This window comes from Sus scrofa, chromosome 1 (genome assembly GCF_054392235.1).
Source record: "Sus scrofa isolate SSC_HxYL_T2T_F1_AM1 chromosome 1, Sscrofa_HxYL_maternal_Yorkshire_Landrace_v2.0, whole genome shotgun sequence".
Classification (NCBI taxonomy): Eukaryota; Metazoa; Chordata; class Mammalia; order Artiodactyla; family Suidae; genus Sus; species Sus scrofa.
Window position 1 is genome coordinate 99,948,498 of NC_139383.1, and position 19,489 is coordinate 99,967,986.

A 19,489-nucleotide genomic window follows, 5' to 3' on the forward strand; every position below is an offset into this window, starting at 1 on the left:
AAGTTGATTGCTGAAGATGTTAATAATCTAGTGTTTCAGGTGAGCTACTTTAAGTCACCTTTCCTAGAATGCAGTTGTTCATTACATCACTTCTCCTTTCTAATCTTCACTTCCTCATGTGAAAAGAGGTACAGAATACAATTACTTTTACAATACTTAAAAAGTCTAGAATTCATTGAATTCTTGTGAATGGTAATAAGTGAATAACTGGTTGAATGTTGTATGATTAAATGGACTGAAATTAACAGAGGAAATGCGTCATTTCTATGGCCCTTCTCACAGCTTCCTTTACCTCTTTGTTTCTCAGACTGTAAATCAGTGGGTTTAACATGGGAATTACTAGTGTGTAGAACACAGAAACCACCTTCTCTTGTTCCACAGAGTACTGGGAACTTGGCTGAATGTAATTAAAACTTAATGTACCATAGAATATGGTCATGGCAATCAGGTGAGAGGCACAGGTGGAGAAGGCTTTCTGTCTGCCCGCTGCCGAGCAGATCCTCAGGATAGCAGCAGCAATGAATATGTAGGAAATGATCACGATCAAAAAGGTGGCCATGGCAATGACTCCAGAAAAGATTAAGAGCAACAGCTCATTCAAGGAGGTATCAGAACATGACAGCTTTAGCAGTGGAGGAACATCACAAAAGAAGTGGCCAACCACATTGGACTCACAGAAGGACAATCTCCCAAGGCTTATGGTGTGTGTCAGTGAGTTAATCATTCCACCTATGAATGATCCCATGACCAGCCCTACACACTTCCTCTTAGACATGGCTACAGTTTAAAGCAAAGGATTCACGATGGCCACATAATGGTCACATGCCATCACCGACAGCAAGAAGCCCTCTGTGGTGATGAACACCCCAAAAAATAAATGCTGCACTATGCAGGCAGAGAATGAGATGGTTTCCTTCACAACCACGAAGCTGATCAGCATTTTTGGGGCAATAACAGATGAGTAGCAGGCAGCCACAAATGAAAGGCAGCTGAGGAAAAAAGTACATGGCTGTGTGGAGCTTGGGAGTGACTTGGATTAAAAAAATCTTGTCCAGATTCCCCACCAAGGTAATGACATAAATTACCATGAACAGCACCAAAAGCACAACTTTCAATTCAGTCCCAAAAGAATAAATTCAGTAACAGATGTAAAGTTATCTTTGGCCATTTGTTATTAATTCCTGGAAATCTGAGATGAAAAAGATATGGGGATTAGAATGGACATGGAGAATCTAGTATATATTATTAAAAGCTTGTAGAAGCATTTTTAAACATTTGTCCTTGGATAAATACATTATTTTGCTGATTCTTTCTCTTCTCACTTTTAATAGCAGGAGCTTGATTAGATGGTTTCAGATTCCTCTCCCACCAAGTGGTAGTTATAATATTCTATCCCATAAGCAAATATGTGAAAATGCATTTTGGATCTCAAAAAGTTAATTCCATCTCTAAAGGGCTTGCCTCTTTAAGAAAATGATACTGATGTGAGGAACACTGATGACAAGTGAAAGGAGTTTGCAAAACTAAAGACTTCTAGAACTCTTCATTTTTAGATATAAAAGGAGTAAATTACAAGAATATCTCAAATCAGCTATGATCTATATAGTCATTCCACAAAAGCACTATGATAAAACCAGAGAAAAGACAAAGATTATGTGGCAGGGGTCCTGACCTCCAAAGATGAAGTCATGATACTCTCTTTATTATTTTTTCATTACCTTTTTTGTTTCTGTTTTGTTTTTGGCCATGTACACAGCATGCAGAAGTTCCAAGGCCAGGGATTGAACCCACACCACAGCAGCAACCCAAGCCATAGCAGTGACAATGCCAGATCCTTAACCCACTGAGCTGTAAGGGAACTCTATGACACTCTTTAAAATGTATAAAACTATAGTTTCTTCTGATGCCTCCTTATCAGCAACCTAGGAGACCCTCAGTGAAATCACTCAACTGTGAGACTCAGAGCATAGTAAACCATGTATGGCCTAAATGGAGCAGTTAGAAGATGTCACACAATTTTTATGCAGTTTTTGCTACTTATCTGTTGTTATATACATTTCTATACAAATTATTTGCATAATATATCATACATTTAAAATTCTATTATTTGCATGAATAAATAAATATATAAGTATATATACACATCTATGTAGAAAAGATAAAGATTTAAATGTGGATGACAACAATCACTTTTGCTCTATAACACCTTTTCATATTTTTATATTATTATATATACATGTGTGTATATATATGTATAAAACTGCCATTTTTTCTTTCTTTTTTTTTGGATCTTCTTAGGGCTGCAGGTGGGGGTTCCCAGGCTAGGGGTTGAATCAGAGCAGTAGGTGCAGACCTACACCACAGCCACAGCAATGCTAGATCCGAGCCACATCTTTGACCTAAACTGCAGCTCATGCCAATGCCACATCCTTAACCAGTGACCAAGGCCAGGGATCTAACCTGAGTTCTCATGGATGCTAGTCAGATAAATTTATTCTGAGCCAGGACAGGAACTCCCACTATGGTTTTCTAAATCCAGTTTCCATTTATTAGATAGTTTGGTTATGTAGGCTTTTTATTCTATTGTATTATACTTCTAGAGGAATCAATACATCCATAATAGAATAGGACTCTCCCATAATCTATATTCAGTCAAGAAAATGTATTTTTAGAAATAAAGAAAGAAACGCAATGATAAAATTTGGTTTATCTGTGTCAATTCCTCTTATTTATTTTCATTGGTATATTTCAACATGGAAGTGATTGACATTAGTACAGTCTGTGATTAAAATATGTTGCTATCATTTAGTGATTTATTGACTTTGGTTAAGTCATATATTTCTTCTCAGACTGAGTATCACTGCACCAACATCAAATGATCTTTAAAAAGAAAATAGGAGATACTGCAGACAAAATGTTTGGTGTTGCTTGGAGTATATGATAAGTACTAAAATTACAAAATAGATAGGAAGGTAGGTAGATAAGCAATATATTGATAGAGAATTGTGATGTGACTTTTTTTAGAGGGGTTATGGATGAGTATAAATCATGAAAAAAGTATATTAATGAATTTATTGATATCTCCCCAATTTTAAATCCCTGGTTCATTGTAATTAAAATGATACTTAAATGGAAACTCAAATGGTTTACTATTTCCTTTTATAAATGTTTAGTTTATAAATTTCCACAAGTTCTCATATGCTGCTTAGAAACTACCCAAATACTTGCCAAAATGGATGTGTCCCTGCAACAATAATGTTGAATACAGATACTTCAAAACTGAATATAATATTAATCCATCACATCTGAACTATCCAATATAGTAGCTAGTAGCTTTATGTGTATATTTAAATAAAATTTTTAACAAAATAAAATTAGATAAAATTTCTACTCTTTGAATTAGTCCCAGTTCAAGTGCTCCATAGCCATATGTGACTAATAGTCACTATAACAAACATGATAATTGTAATAGAACAGTTTCATCACTGCAGACAGATGTGTATTGGTTAGTGCTCTTGCTTAACTCCCTGACTCATCTTTTTAGACTATCAATTAAATAACATGCCCACAAGGAAGGATTACATATTACAAGCAGTTTTCACTGCAAGCACAATTAAGGAAAAGAGATTTCCAAGTGGAATTTAAAAATTAACCTTATTTATAATTCAGGAAACCCCATCTCTGCAAAACTCAAGGTGATTTGGTAAATAGATTTGAACGATAGAGGTGGAGTGAATAGAGTAGCTCAGGACTAAATGATCTTGAATATTCTTAACACTCATATGATTCTATCAGATTTAAAACAAACTATCTGATTTATTAAAATATATAAGAAAAGTAAAAAAAAAAAGAAATCATTTTTTATAAAATAAATTTAACTTACCAAAAAAAATTCAAAATTTCATCTTTAGAAAAGTCATGTCCTTTTTCAAGTTTTTATTTTTTTTTCATTTACTCAAAAAATATAATTAATAGTATGTAGTGGAAGATACCTTAGGTAAAATAGCTAATGGTGAATCTTCCTTAATATGCACAAAAAAGAAAAATCTGAAAAAGTTTTAACTTTTTCTTTCCTCTAAGAGGAAATTGTTAACAAAAGAGACAATTTTATATATATATACATATATATATATATATGTATATATACATCCTTTCTTTATAACATCCTCTAATGAGCTCTGCTACAGCTTAATGCTATAAAGTAATAAATGAAACCTTAGGAAACACTGTTCTCAAGGGACTTTATATTTTCCCCTTATTCATACATTTTCCCAAAGTATGTAATTAACATAAAGGAACTGTAGAAACATCAAGTCGAGGGGATTCTTGAATTGAGTAAAATATAATAGGAAGAATAACTGAAAATAATGTTTTCCATAGAACAGTGAATTAAATATTACAAAGCCACAGTCATCAAAACCGTGTGGTACTGGTACCAAAACAGACAGACAGACCAATGGAACAGAATAGAGAACCCGGAAATAAACCCTGACACCTATGGTCAATTAATCTTTGACAAGAGAGGCAAGAACATCAAATGGGAAAAGGAAAGTCTATTCAGCAAGCATTGCTGGGAAACCTGGACAGCTGCATGCAAAGCAATGAAACTAGAACACACCCTCACACCATGCACAAAAATAAACTCCAAATGGCTGAAAGACTTAAATATACGACAGGACACCATCAAACTCCTAGAAGAAAACATAGCCAAAACACTCTCTGACATCAACATCATGAATATTTTCTCAGGTCAGTCACCCAAAGCAATAGAAATTAGAGCAAAAATAAACCCATGGGACCTAATCAAACTGAAAAGCTTTTGCACAGCAAAGGAAACCCAAAAGAAACCAAAAAGACAACTTTCAGAATGGGAGAAAATAGTTTCAAATGATGCAACTGACAAGGGCTTAATCTCTAGAATATATAAATAAACAACTTATACAACCCAACAGCAAAAAAGCCAATCAATCAATGGAAAAGTGGCCAAAAGACCTGAATAGACATTTCTCCAAGGAAGATATACAGATGGCCAGCAAACACATGAGAAAATGCTCATCATCGCTGATCATAAGAGAAATGCAAATAAAAACTACCATGAAAATAGCAACAACAACAACAACAAAAAGACAAAAGACAAAAAAAAACAAAAAAAAAAACTACCATGAGAGACCACCTCACACCAGTCAGAATGGCCATCATTAATAAATCCACAAATAACAAGTGCTGGAGGGGCGTGGAGAAAAGGGAACCCTCCTGCACTGCTGGTGGGAATGTAAACTGGTACAGCCACTATGGAGAACAGTTTGGACATACCTTAGAAATCTATACATAGAACTTCCATATGACCCCGCAATCCCACTCTTGGGCATCTATCTGGACAAAGCTCTACTTAGAAGAGACACATGCACCCGCATGTTCATTGCAGCCCTATTCACAATAGCCAGGACATGGAAACAACCCAAATGTCCATCAACAGATGATTGGATTCGGAAGAGGTGGTATATATACACAATGGAATACTACTCAGCCATGAAAAAGGATGACATCATGCCATTTGCAGCAACATGGATGGAACTAGCGACTCTCATCCTGAGTGAAATGAGCCAGAAAGACAAAGACAAATACCATATGATATCACTTATAACTGGAATCTAATATCCAGCACAAATGAACATCTCCACAGAAAAGAAAATCATGGACTTGGAGAAGAGACTTGTGGTTGCCTGATGGGAGGGGGAGGGAGTGGGAGGGATTGGGAGCTTGGTCTTAGTAGACACAACTTAGAATAGATTTACAAGGAGATCCTGCTGAGTAGCATTGAAAACTATGTCTAGATACTCATGTTGCAACAGAACAATGGGTGAGGAAAAAAATGTAATGTATACATGTAAGGATAATTTGATCCCCTTGCTGTACAGTGGGAAAATAAAATAAAAATAAATAAATAAATGGTTTGATGCACACTGGCTTGTTACAAACTTGTCTCTATGTAGAGGCATAAGATAGGGAAACTGACAAATTTGGTTTCTTTTAAAGACTCCTTTAAAAGCAACAAACACATGCAGAGAACAAAAACAAATTTCTCATGGTTAGCCTGCCTATCTTCACTATGTGTTTAACATGCAGAATGAGTTGGATAGAATCCTCGAAATCTGGGGTAAATTCAAGGCTTGCATTCATCAAACTAATATTTACTGAAGGATGACATACTCTAGGCATCATGTTACATGTTGGAGACAAAGGGGTTAGCAAAAATGATTGAATCTTCCTTTTCAGAAAGATTGGGGAATAAATAATCTCCCAAAGATACTTAGATTATCTAGAACTCTATAGTTAAAATCAGACAAATGCTTTCAAATTAATAGTTTAAATCATAGGGGGAAAAAGAGATAATCATTGATGGGGAAAAATGAGAAGGATACTCAAATTAGAGTGATAGAGGAATTGGCAGTATGCATTTCCTGAGGGCTTTTGCCAATCTCTGTTACTGGAATCTTGTATTTTAATAACTCTTGCTGCTGAACAACTGGAAATTTAGATAAAGGCATAAAAGGAAAAAAAAGATAAGAATGAACACACACTTTGGACAAAAATAACACAAGTCAGAAGAAAATGGAGGAACCTATTTAAAACATTGGAAAAAGTATCAAATGATAATTCTATATCAGACAAAATGTAATTTAGAAATTGAAAAAAAAAGAAATATCTGTTTTCTTATCTGTTTATGGTAATGATCAATTTAGATATTTTTTTTTCCTTTTTCTTTTTTTTTTTGGCTGAGCCCTCTCTCAGGCCAAAGATCGAACCCACGCCACAGCAGTAACAACACCGGATCCTTAACACACTGGGCCCCCAGGGAACTCCACTGAGTAACTATGATAAGACATGCCACCTCACAGTTAAAAATAAACCTGAAAGAATTAGAGACAGACTATCAGGTAGCTTCTGAATGGCACTAGACACTAATGGAAAACTTGATTTTCTCATTTTACAAATTCTGTTTTGATGAAAAGCCTCAGTCTGCACTGAATAGGAATTTTGCATATAACCCATAGTTTTTCTAAGTTAAAGAACAGAAAGACAGAGTTAGGACAGAGTCAAAGGAAAATAAAGGACAAATTTGAGGAAGGAGAAAGCCAAAGAGTATTAGATTCAGTTTCAAGGTACAAACTCTCTAATTCACTGACAGTGAACCATGAATTGTGGGACAGATTCCAGTACGCCAGATAAAGCTAGAAATATGAAGGAATGTCTGTATTCTACCCATGAGACAGAGTTTGTAGTTTGAGTCAAACTATGTTAATTTTCTTCTAAAAGAAAATAGACAAAAATACATAGAAAAATCAATCCTCTTAAGAAGAATAGAATAATATTCAGACCCTTTCATATCATGATTTTGTAACAACCAAGATAGCATCCAAAATTCCTTGGCACATCAATGTCCAAGAAAATTAGAAAAAGCCTTGAAATGTTAATAGAAAGTAGTTCTTAGTTCTCCTGCTCCCTTCTCAATCTTTAGAGAGTTAATCTCTGTTCCTTGGGTTGTGGCTTTAGTAATTTTATGACCTCTGCTACCCACTCCATCCCCTGCATCCATTTCTGTTTATTTGTGGGAGAGAGAGGTAGCACAGCTATACTTTGTATCACTGCAGGATTTGGGGCCAAATAATTAAAGCAATAAAACTTCTCGAAAAAAAATCTAAATAAATATTCAAATAATTTGAAATTAAAGCCTCATATTTAAGTAAGTAATATATAGTTTTTGTCCTTTTATATGGCAAAAATATAATAATGGTTGTACTGAGATGTGCTATCATAATGATCTCAACCCTACTCTTTCCTGAGCTGAGATCCCACCAGTCTTGGGATCAGCAAAACCTCACTGAGAATAAAATCTAGGAGTTCCCACCATGGCTCAGCAATAATGAACCCAACTAGTATCCATGAGGATTCAGGTTTGATCCCTTGCCTCACTCAGTGGGTTAAGGATCCCGTGTTGCCATGAGCTGTGGTATAGACCAGCAGCTGCAGCTCCGATTCCATGCCTAGCCTGGGAATCTCCACATATAATCTCCACATCCCTATATATTTCTTTTTTATTTTATTTTATTTTATTTTATTTTCCCACTGTACAGCAAGGGGGTCAGGTTATCCTTACATGTATACATTACAATTACAGTTTTTACCCCACCATTTCTTCTGTTGCAACATGAGTATCTAGACATAGTTCTCAATGCTATTCAGCAGGATCTCCTTGTAAATCTATTCTAGGTTGGGTCTGATAAGCCCAAGCTCCTGATCCCTCCCACTCCCTCCCCCTCCCATCAGGCAACCACAAGTCTCTTCTCCAAGTCCATGATTTTCTTTTCTGAGGAGATGTTCATTTGTGCTGGATATTAGATTCCAGTTATAAGTGATATCATATGGTATTTGTCTTTGTCTTTCTTGCTCATTTCACTCAGGATGAGAGTCGCTAGTTCCATCCATGTTGCTGCAAATGGCATGATGTCATCCTTTTTCATGGCTGAGTAGTATTCCATTGTGTATATATACCACCTCTTTCGAATCCAATCATCTGTCGATGGACATTTGGATTATTTCCATGTCCTGGCTATTGTGGATAGTGCTGCAATGAACATGCGGGTGCATGTGTCTCATAGATGCCCAAGAGTGGGATTGCGGGGTCATATGGAAGTTTTATGTATAGATTTCTAAGGTATCTCCAAACTGTTCTCCATAGTGGCTGTACCAGTTTACATTCCCACCAGCAGTGCAGGAGGGTTCCCTTTTCTCCACAGTCCCTCCAGCACTTGTTATTTGTGGATTTATTAATGATGGCCATTCTGACTGGTGTGAGGTGGTATCTCATGGTAGTTTTGATTTGCATTTCTCTTATAATCAGCGATGTTGAGCATTTTTTTAATTTCAAATCTTCCAGTTATCAGTTGTGTAGCTTTGTTCAAATTACATGGTTTATCTGAGCTTGATATCCTCTAAATATAGGAACACTATCTCTCACATAGTTTAAATGATATATTTTAACAGTGCCCACTACATATTTTATTTGAATAATAAATTCAAAGAAAAAATATTATATGGTAATGATGATGCCATTTAAAATGTATCATGAGGAGTTCCCATCATGGTTCAAGGGAAACAAATCTGACTAATATCCATGAAGATGCTAGTTCGATCCCTGGCCTTGCTCAGTGGGTTAAGGATCCAGCATCACTGTGAGGGGAGCTCTGGTGTAGGTCACAGACAGGGCTCAGATCTGGCATTGCTGTGGCTGTGGTGTAGGCCAGCAGCTGTAGTTCCAATTCGACTCCTAGCCTAAGAACTTCCAAATGACATGGGTGTGGCCCAAAAAGACAAAATCAATAAATAAATAAAATTTATCATGACTTTTGGAACTCTTCTAATTTTACTAGAATGAAGCTGACGTCAAAGTGTTACTTTAATTATTGACAGTGCGTTGGGGAGTGAGTACTTTTATGTTGTTCTCCATGACCTGTACAGTTCATTTATGCTGTTTTGTTCCTTTCTTAAAATTGTCCCTTACGTTTTTCCTCTAGAGAATATGTAGGGTGTCCTAGATAATTAGCAAACACCACGGGCAATTTTTAAAAATCACTCAGATGATTTGGGCATAATCATGTGAATCAATTATATGCTATTTCCTCAGGGAGCATAGTGGAGTAAAGGAAGGCATATATTCTTCTTACCCACAGAAAAAGCAAAATTTATTTTGAAGAAGAAAATCCAGTTCTTCATTAAAGGTGAGCAGAAAGAAATTGTTGATTTCAGATATCACCTGTGTGGAGGTAATTTCCAGTGGGTTCTGGATTCTGACTATGGACACTCCTATGGTCATTGACTGGTGATTCTTTACACCATAAAAATTCATTATCTCCCTTTTTAATTGCAGTATTTTTAGAACATTAAATCCCACAAATTGTCTAGATGTCATATATCCATTTGATTTGGAAAAGTTGATAGTGCATTTGGATAATCCAAGTGAAGAGAAAAACTATATGAAAAAAATCATTACTGGTCTAAGCTATTATAATCTATTAAGGTTAGGATTTCCAGACAAAATACACAATTCCCAGTTACATATGAATTTCAGATATAAATATTTTTTAGCATATGTCCTATGTACTACTTGATAAATATTATTTTATATAAATATATCTAATGTAATGTTTAAAAATAATACATTAAAATATATATTATACCTTATACTATTTTATCAAAGTATGCAATATTTTAAATTAAAATAATTTCAATAAAAGGGTTTAAGTTCTTACACATAAGGATGAACTGCCATGCATGAACTTGTAGGCTTTTTTAGTTGTTTGCTTGTTTTCCCTCCTGGTTGCTTACTACATTTCACCCCCCCCCACAATAGGCTTTATAAACTGAGCGAGTAGACTGGAAAATAAATAGAATGATTTAAGAGTTATAGAGAAAGCCCTGAACCCCAAATAATTCCTAACTGCTATCACGAGATTTGAAGATTAAAAAGTCAGTCATACCTTTGCATTCTTTTGTATTCTGCCTGCTGTAATGGTTAGTCTAAATGGAAGTACATAAACTGTTGCATCAAGATGTTAAAAAAAATGACCAGAGAGGAGTTCCCTGGTGGCTCAGTGGGTAAACGATCTGGCATTGTCACTGCTGTGGCTTTGGTCATTGCTGTGGCTTGGGTTTGATCCCTGGCCCAGCATATGGCTTCCATATGCTATAAATGTGGCCACAATTTTAAAAAAAAATTTAAAAAATGACCAAGGATATCCTTTCTCAAATAAGAATGGGCAAGGTTTTCATATCATTTTGGAGTTCTTGACACCATTCTTTTCAATAAATACCCAGAAGTGAGATTCCTGGATCATATGGGGAGTTGCTAATGAACAGATATAAAATTTTGATCATGCAAAATGACTAGGATTAGAGATCTGCTATGTATCACTGTGCATAGAGGTAATAATATTGTAATGTACACTTAAAAGTATTTTAACAGGGTAAATTCTCATATTAGTGTGGGAAGGGTAAGAATCATTTGGGGTTCCCATTGCGGGTCATTGGGTTAAGAACCTGATATAGTGTCTGTAAGGATGTGGGTTCAATCCCTGGCCTCACTCATTAGGTTAAGGATATGGTATTGCTGCAAGTTGTAATGTAGGTCAAAAAATACATCTTCAGAGGGAGGTAATAACTGACAATGAAAATGGAGATAAACTCAGTAAACACTAGAATAATTCCTAGCAACGTATTGAGGTCTTCTAAGTTGTAGGACTGGTACTGGAATTTTGAATTCATTTGCTTGACTCAGTGTGTCTCCCACTGTGCAGGAAACCTTTGATAGCAGGTATTGCAACATTTAGTTCTTGTTTGTAAAATTGGAATAGAAACGGCTTAGTCATCTCCAGTATTGCATTTCTAGTCTTTGTATCAAACTGACTAACTCAACACTAAAAGTTAGCAGATTCCTAGAGTTCTGCCAAGTGTCACTGAGTGGCTTCAAACTCCACTCACTTTAGGGGAGCAACATTTGCTCCTCCCCCAGTCAGATGTCTCTTTGGCTTGTGGATTATTTCCAGTTGAAAATAGTCAAGACCCACAAGACTCTGAAAGAATTTTTGACCCTGCCCTCTATGGCCTGAAAGAATTTACGTAAAGGGCTTTTTCCCATAATAGAACTATCACCAGACATACCTGCAGAGAAAGTCTGCTAGCGGCAATGGGGGAAAATCAGGCAGAAGTCAGAGTCCATTCTCTACTATGGTCTCGCATGGCCCAGCAAATATTTATTTACCAAATATTTACTTTATCTCCTTGTGAACTGCCTCTCTCCCCTTTGAAGTCCCACATCACTATTCCCAACAATCTCGTCTGTCCTTAGCTGAAGATTGTGATATTTAAGGTCAGGGCTTTGGCCATTTTGATGAGTTCCTCAGGTTTCCTTGGTCTCTCTCATAGGTACATGTTCTACAACTTTGTTTGATTCTTTTTTTCCTGCTAATCTGTCTCTTGCAAATTTAAATCTTAGACCAGCCAAAGAACCTAGAAGAATAGAGGAGAATTTCTTCCTCCCTGACAGCACCAATAAAATAAAAATGTGTGTTCTTTTTTTTTTTTTTTTGGTCTTTTTGCCATTTCTTGGGCCGCTCCCGCGGCATATGGAGGCTCCCAGCCTAGGGGTCTAATCGGAGCTGCAGCCGCCAGCCTACGCCAGAGCCACAGCAACGCAGGATCCGAGCCGTGTCTGCGACCTACACCACAGCTCACGGCAACGCCGGAACCCTGACCCACTGAGCAAGGGCAGGGATCGAACCCGCAACCTCATGGTTCCCAGTCGGATTCGTTAACCACTGCGCCACGACGGGAACTCCCAAAAATGTGTGTTCTATGTCAAGGCAGAAAACTTTAAACAAAAATTTTATCACTGCCCTTTAGCCTATTTCCACTTTACTGGGCATTGTGTTTCTGCATTATGCATCAACCAGACCTCCCTGTCAGCAGAACTACCTGCTCAATCATAAAGAGAAACATTCTCCTAGCATTAACAAGATAACTCCTCAGGAGATAGCCTTCCTTCTTAATTTTGTACAGGGCCGTGATGACCCAAGACTCATTCCTTGCTTTGCATTCATAGATCAGGATTGTATGAACTGTCAGTAATCCATCATTTAATGCTCAGCCCTCTGTCTCAATTACTTAAACAAATGTGCTTTTACCTTTAGTGGGTAGAGCAGTTCTCAGCTCTTTCTGAGAGGCTGTTCTTGGGTTATAATACCTAATTTGGTTCACATAAAATCTTCCATTTCTTTTTTTAGACTAACTGATTTATTACTTTCATTCACAACTCCCAGAAGTTTCACTTGATGGGAGAATTTTCTGCCTTCGCCCATTTGGACTGTGTGGGCTAAACCAAGCATTCCATTACATTATGGTGATTATAGCCTGCGTTTAACCTGTTTGAATATTTTGAATGCTAATTCCTCCTCCAGTTTAAAATCATGCTTGCAGAGTTCCAGATTTTCATGGAGGAAAAACAGAATGTGAAAGGAAGGGAATCAAGGTGGATTAAGCCAAAGCAGGTTCATTATTTTCATTCAGAGCAGTTCTACTTGGTTTTACTGACTTCCCATGCAAATTTTATGAAACGCAGAGAGTGGCACTTGACAATAAAATATTTTTAAAATTACAGTGTTACACTCTGTCCATACTCTATTGAACAATTTTAGAACTCCGCAAGGATTCTCAGACAAAATGGAAATGTACTAAAGAAAAATTTCGATGCCATTGTAGAGAGATAAAATAAAGCCTAATATTTCTCTATTAATGCCTATATTGTATTTTTTAATCCAAGAATATGTTCCAAATATTGCAGACTCTAGACTTTAATCTATAGTAACTGTGCATGTAGTTTCATATGAATCCCTCTCTTTGAGAAGTAGAAGATTCTGTTATTTATTTTAGTTTCAAAATCAGATATGGAAATTATTTTTCTTTTCCAATTATGAAAAAAAATCATTCTGTTTACAAATATCATACTTTGTTTAGATGACACCACATGAAAGCTAATAACAATTTCTCTGTTTCTTCCCAGAAAAGCTAACTGGACTACATGGGCCCACAGAATCTATCATTGCTGACTGAATTCATTCTGATGGGAGTCACAAGGCAGCCTGAGCTTCAGGCTCCCCTTTTTGGAATCTTCCTTATCATCTACACCATCACAGTGGTGGGAAATCTGGGCATGATCATCTTGACCCAAATGGATTCCCACCTACACACCCCTATGTACTTTTTTATCAAACACCTGGCTTTCATTGATCTTGGTAATTCTACAGTCATTTGTCCCAAGATGCTTGTAAATTTTGTTGTGGATCCAAACACCATTTCCTATTATGCATGTGCCACACAGTTGACCTTCTTCCTTATGTTCATCATCAGTGAATTTTTTATCTTGGCAGCCATGGCCTGTGACCGTTATGTGGCCATCTGTAACCCCCTGCGCTACAATGTCATCATGTCCCAAAGACTTTGCCATATGCTGGTAGGCATTCCATACCTCTATGGTACTTTTCAGGCACTAATGTTCACTATTAAGATTTTTACATTGACCTTCTGTGGCTCTAATGTCATCAGTCATTTCTATTGTGATGATGGTCCCTTAGTACTTATGCTCTGCTCAAATGCACAAGAAATAGAATTGTTGATCATATTATTTTCAGCATTTAATTTGATCTCCTCCCTCCTGGTCATCCTAGTGTCCTACCTATTGATCCTGATAGCCATATTTCGAATGCATTCTACAAAGGGCAGGAAAAAAGCTTTCTCTACATGTGCTTCTCATCTGACAGCTGTGGTTGTGTTCTATGGGTCTCTATTATTTATGTACATGCAGCCTGAATCCACTCACTCCTTCGATACTGATAAAATGGCCTCTGTGTTTTACACTTTAGTAATCCCTATGCTTAACCCCTTGATCTATAGCTTAAGGAACAAAGATGTAAAAAATGCCTTCTACAGGGTTGTTAAGAATCAATGCAAGCTTTGTATCTAATATCCAATATGAAATATTATTTTAATAAACAAGAAAAAGGTAAATGTCACTTGATAATGTTTCTAATAAATATAATTGCATTCTTTTCATCTCCAGAGCAAAGGCTAATTAAAATGCACAGATAAATAGATTGTTTCCCTTGTTTTCAGCCATACTTTACATCTCAATTTAATGACATTTCCTTCCCAACATTCCTTATTATTGATTCAATATTTCCTTGATTGATTACACAGAACCTCACATCTCACCCAATGGAAACACTTATTTCCTGTTTGTTATCAGGCAAAGACTTTAAAACATACTATAAATATGTTCCATACACTGATTGATTTAATTAAAATCTTAACCTTTTGAGGAGACAAACAAAAGATTAAAAATAACCCAATGGGAATTCTGGAGATGAAAATTCAATATTTGGTAAGAACCAATATTTATTCAATGAGAATAATAATTATATACTGAAAAAGAAATGATAGCTACACTTAAACTCATCACAATAAAGGCTACCAAAAGTGAGGTCAAAGGAAAACCTAATACTGAATGAATATTATAAAAATAGTCTCAGTGATCTGTAGAATAACAGCAAGCTGCATACAGTACATTTAAATGTAGGTTTAAGTGGAAAGAAGAAATTATATGGGGCAGAAAAAACATGGGGAAAAATATTCACCAGCATGTTTTTCCAAACTTTAAAAAAATAAAAAGAAAAACTATAAGCCTAAGGTATAAAAAGATTAAATACTTCTAAGCAGGATAAACAGAAAAGAAATTACACCAAAGCAAGACCTATAAGATTTCTGAAAACAGAGGATAAAGAAAAACCTTTAAAAAAATAGTGATGAAAGATAACTTATGAAAAGATGAAGAAAGGATTTACCACTGATCATTGGCAAAAAAAGGTCATAAAACCTTGTCTTATGTCAACTTATAATTATATATCCATCAAAATTATTCTTGGCTAATCAAGGCTGCTTTGTCATAATATTGTATCATCCTTTTATGCAAAGTCATTGTTTCAGTTACTCATGCATTGTGTATGTGTGTGTGTATATAAAATATACTTAACTGGTGCATTATGTTGTGTAATTGAGATGCTGACAAAGACATATTTATGTTTTCCAATGTTTAGTGCTATTGTACAATTTATTTATTCAGTTAGACCCTGGCACAAAATATTTTTGACTTTTCCTAATGGTACATTTGCAGAATAATTAACAAACATCCAAGGTACTCTCCCTTGGTAATTACATGCATCTTTTTTTTAATCCTTGAATGAGATCAAATCTTTAACAAAATGAGTCTCAAAGGGGGTTGAAAAACACTTCAAATATTCTGCAGCAGACAATGAGGATTAAAACAACAGGAAGTCAAAGCAGAATCGCCAATAAGGTAAATAGCAAACACTGATCTTTGAACATTTCTCAGGATATACAGCTTAAACTCAATCATCACCAAAATCTTGAAAGCATTATGCTGTGCAAAACTGTTTCTTTCATTTCAATGTATTTATATGTCATCAATAGGATCAAGTGTAGGACAGACCAGTTTTATAGTCTCTGATACTCTGTGTTGTGCATTTAGATCACCTTAGTTTTTTTTTAAATGAACATAATGTTTCAGTTATCTATTTTAACGAGGAACTTTGTCTATCCTTATTTACCTGGTATCTCTCCTGTCCCACTTTTTATTTCTTATGTTCTCAGGTGGACCTTAATAGAGCAGAAGAATGCCATTATGTTTATACAGATATATTCTGAAGACAGAATAGCTTTGAATCCTGACTCTCCCACTTACTATCTCTTTGGTTAAATTAATTCACTCCTTGTGCTCCCTATTTCCTTAACCATCAGATGGACTATGGTAATACAGCTGACACTTAAACAACATGGCACTGCAGGAGTCCACGTAGACACATATTATTTTAAGTTCATACATTATTATGTTTACCAGTGGTGGTTGTTTGAATCTGCAGATGCAGAATCCCCTGAGGGTAAGGCAGGTGGACTATGAGGCTTGAGCACCTGCAGATCTTGGGATCTGCAGCAGGCCCTGAAACCAATACCCTGTGAATGCTGAGATGACCGTACTATCTACTTCCTAGAGTTATTGCGTGGATTAATTAAATTAATATACATAAAGTGCTCAGAAAAAAATGCCTGGCGCATAATGCTTTCTCTGTTGGCACTTGATATGCATTTGTTGTCCTCTTTCTACTGGTCTCTTTATATGAATCTCCCTAAGTCATCAGCATTCATAAATAATCAGAATGGCCAAGTCCTTTTTTATACAAAAGAGGGACATATGATTGGAAGTTCATATGCGATAATTTAATTGTCAGAAATGACAGATATGGCAAAGGAGAAGTAATATTAATAGCAAAATTCTAAAATTAACAGAGCATTTTGAATTGGACAAAAAAGCTGACTTTATAATAAGTGAGAATAATATAATAAGTGAGAATAACTGAAATTTGTATACAATGTTTAGAGGTTTTCTAATAACCACCTAATTCCTCACTCCACCAATAGTTTGGAATGTCTTTCTATATCTTACAACATTAAACAGATATAATTATTGTTGATAATGCAAGTTTTATGGCTTGAGTGTAGATTTTTGTTTTATAAATTACTTGAAAATTAAACAAAAAGGCAGAAGTATGATGGATAGGTCGTTTGAAATATTTAAAAAAGACTTTAGGTAACAAGAAGTAGGCCATGGTAGCTGTATCGAAATGATCACTTCAAAATATCTTGGCCCTTTAAAGACATATTTACAAATGTTTCAGTGAATGTGTGTTTTGTGATTCTATCAACTAGGAATGCCTAGGGACATTCAAGTGGGCCTTAGTATTTGTAGAGAGCCCTCAGTGACATTTCCCCTGGCCAGAGCTTGTGCTGTGGCTGGGTCAGCCCATGTGATTCTTATGATGATTGTGGAATGCACCCCCAAAACAGTCATCAGGGAACCTTGAAAAACAAGGCTTATTAGGCATAACTTGGAGACTACATGACTCACTTAGAGCCACACAGAGAGGTTGAGGGGAGACACAGAGAAACACCCTGGGTTCTGCTTTCATTGTGGTCAAGGGCAGGACACCTAGATTCTCTTTGTACTGCTGAATTTAAAACATAAGAGCCAAAGTTAATGTGCAAGAAGGGAAAAGCAGAGTCAATCAAGCAGTCAGTTTCCAAAGGGAAGCCTTATGGATGGGGCAGCCTGGCTCTTGATGAAATTGTGTGGCTGAAAATGTACTTATTTGAGGTCAATGTCTTTGAAATGGACTGTCCACACAATCAAAAGCTTAATGCCAGGAACTTGCATTACAATCAGAAAAGTTAATCAACAGACACTTAGGTGGCCATATGAATCTAGGTATATTGACCTCATGGGAAAAACAATCTCTATAATTTGAAACAAAGAAAACAATTCTGTATCTCATACATTAAATTCTCTTATAAGATAGAATCTCTTGGAGTTAAGGATCTGGCATTGTCTCTGAGGCAGGGTGGGTTCAATCCTCAGCCTGGCACATGGGTTATGGATCTGGTGTTGGGGTAGTTGTGGTGTAGGTCACAGCTGTGGCTGGGATTAAGTCCCTGGCCTGGGAACTTCCATATACCCACAGGTATAGCCATTTAAAAAAAAAAAAAAAAATGAAGACGAAGAGAGTATTTCAAATGTACTAAGAATTGATCTTATACGCAGGTTACCAGGATGAATCATATGGAGAAATACAATCTTACTGCAGTACCCAAAGTGACTGAATTTATTCTCATGGGGATCACCGACAACCCTGGGCTGCAGGCACCTCTCTTTGGAATCTTCCTGATCATATACTTGGTCACAGTGATGGGAAATCTGGGCATGGTTATCCTGACCCATTTGGACTCCAAGCTACATACTCCCATGTACTTTTTCCTTAGACATTTGTCAATTACTGATCTTGGTTACTCCACTGTCATTGGCCCAAAAATGATGGTCAACTTTGTCCAGTCCCAAAATACAATTTCCTACCATTGGTGTGCCACCCAACTAGCAGTCTTTGAGGTTTTCATCATCACTGAGCTGTTTATTCTATCAGCGATGGCCTATGATCGTTATGTAGCCATCTGCAAGCCTCTTCTCTACGTGGTCATCATGGCAGAGAAAGTGTGTTGGGGGCTGGTACTCACTTCCTACCTCTACAGCACGTTTGTGTCACTGTTACTCACAATTAAGTTATTTAAGTTGTCCTTCTGTGGCTCTAACATCATCAGTTATTTTTACTGTGACTGCCTCCCTCTGATGTCCATGCTCTGTTCTGACACACATGAATTAGAATCAATCATTTTGATCTTTTCTGGGTGTAATTTGCTTTCTTCCCTCTTGATTGTTCTTGTATCCTACACGTTTATTCTGATGGCCATTCTCAGAATGAACTCAACTGAGGGAAGACACAAAGCCTTCTCTACCTGTAGTTCCCACCTAACGGTGGTGGTTGTGTTCTATGGGACCTTATTGTTTATTTACCTGCAACCCAAATCCAGCCATGCATTTGCTACGGATAAAATGGCCTCTGTGTTTTACACCCTGGTGATCCCTATGCTGAATCCACTGATCTACAGCCTGAGAAACAAAGAAGTAAAAGATGCTCTGAGGAGAACTTTAACGAATCGATGTAAAATTCCCAATTAATGTCTTAATATTCATTTGCAAAGGTGGGTCCAAAACCTGTTCTTTAATATTCTGTCAGTCCAATTATAGCATCAAAAAGTAGAAATGTTGTACCACATTACTTTCCTTTTTTTTCTTGGTGAAGCACTTCTTGCACTGAATAAATATTAGAGCCAGATAATTTAAGTCTCAAGTGAATTTCAGGATCATTTTGGAAACTATATATTTAGAAATAGGGCAAAGCATACCAATTTTTTTTTG

At 36.3% G+C, this 19,489-nt stretch overlaps 2 protein-coding genes and 1 pseudogene across 2 annotated transcripts; 2 read left to right on the forward strand and 1 right to left on the reverse strand.

Annotated features, from left to right (window-relative positions):
- Positions 1 to 241: 241 nt before the first annotated feature.
- On the reverse strand, positions 242 to 1,168 carry LOC146406200 (olfactory receptor 5J3-like; annotated as a pseudogene).
- A 12,462-nt stretch (positions 1,169 to 13,630) lies between these two features.
- LOC146406201 (olfactory receptor 8K5-like) lies at positions 13,631 to 14,575 on the forward strand. The gene has a single exon (XM_085002707.1). It carries the CDS (start codon positions 13,634 to 13,636, stop codon positions 14,573 to 14,575), a length of 942 nt encoding a protein of 313 aa, XP_084858833.1. The 5' UTR covers positions 13,631 to 13,633.
- Positions 14,576 to 18,289: 3,714 nt separating this feature from the next.
- Positions 18,290 to 19,249, forward strand: LOC146406202 (olfactory receptor 8K1-like). Its single transcript, XM_085013261.1, has one exon. It carries the CDS (start codon positions 18,290 to 18,292, stop codon positions 19,247 to 19,249), a length of 960 nt encoding a protein of 319 aa, XP_084869387.1.
- The last annotated feature ends 240 nt before the right edge of the window (positions 19,250 to 19,489 follow it).

What these genes read in the sequence shown, in the direction of transcription:
- LOC146406201 (XM_085002707.1), top strand. Translation starts at nt 13,634, where the DNA reads ATGGGCCCACAGAATCTATCATTGCTGACTGAATTCATTCTGATGGGA.
- LOC146406202 (XM_085013261.1), top strand. Translation starts at nt 18,290, where the DNA reads ATGAATCATATGGAGAAATACAATCTTACTGCAGTACCCAAAGTGACT.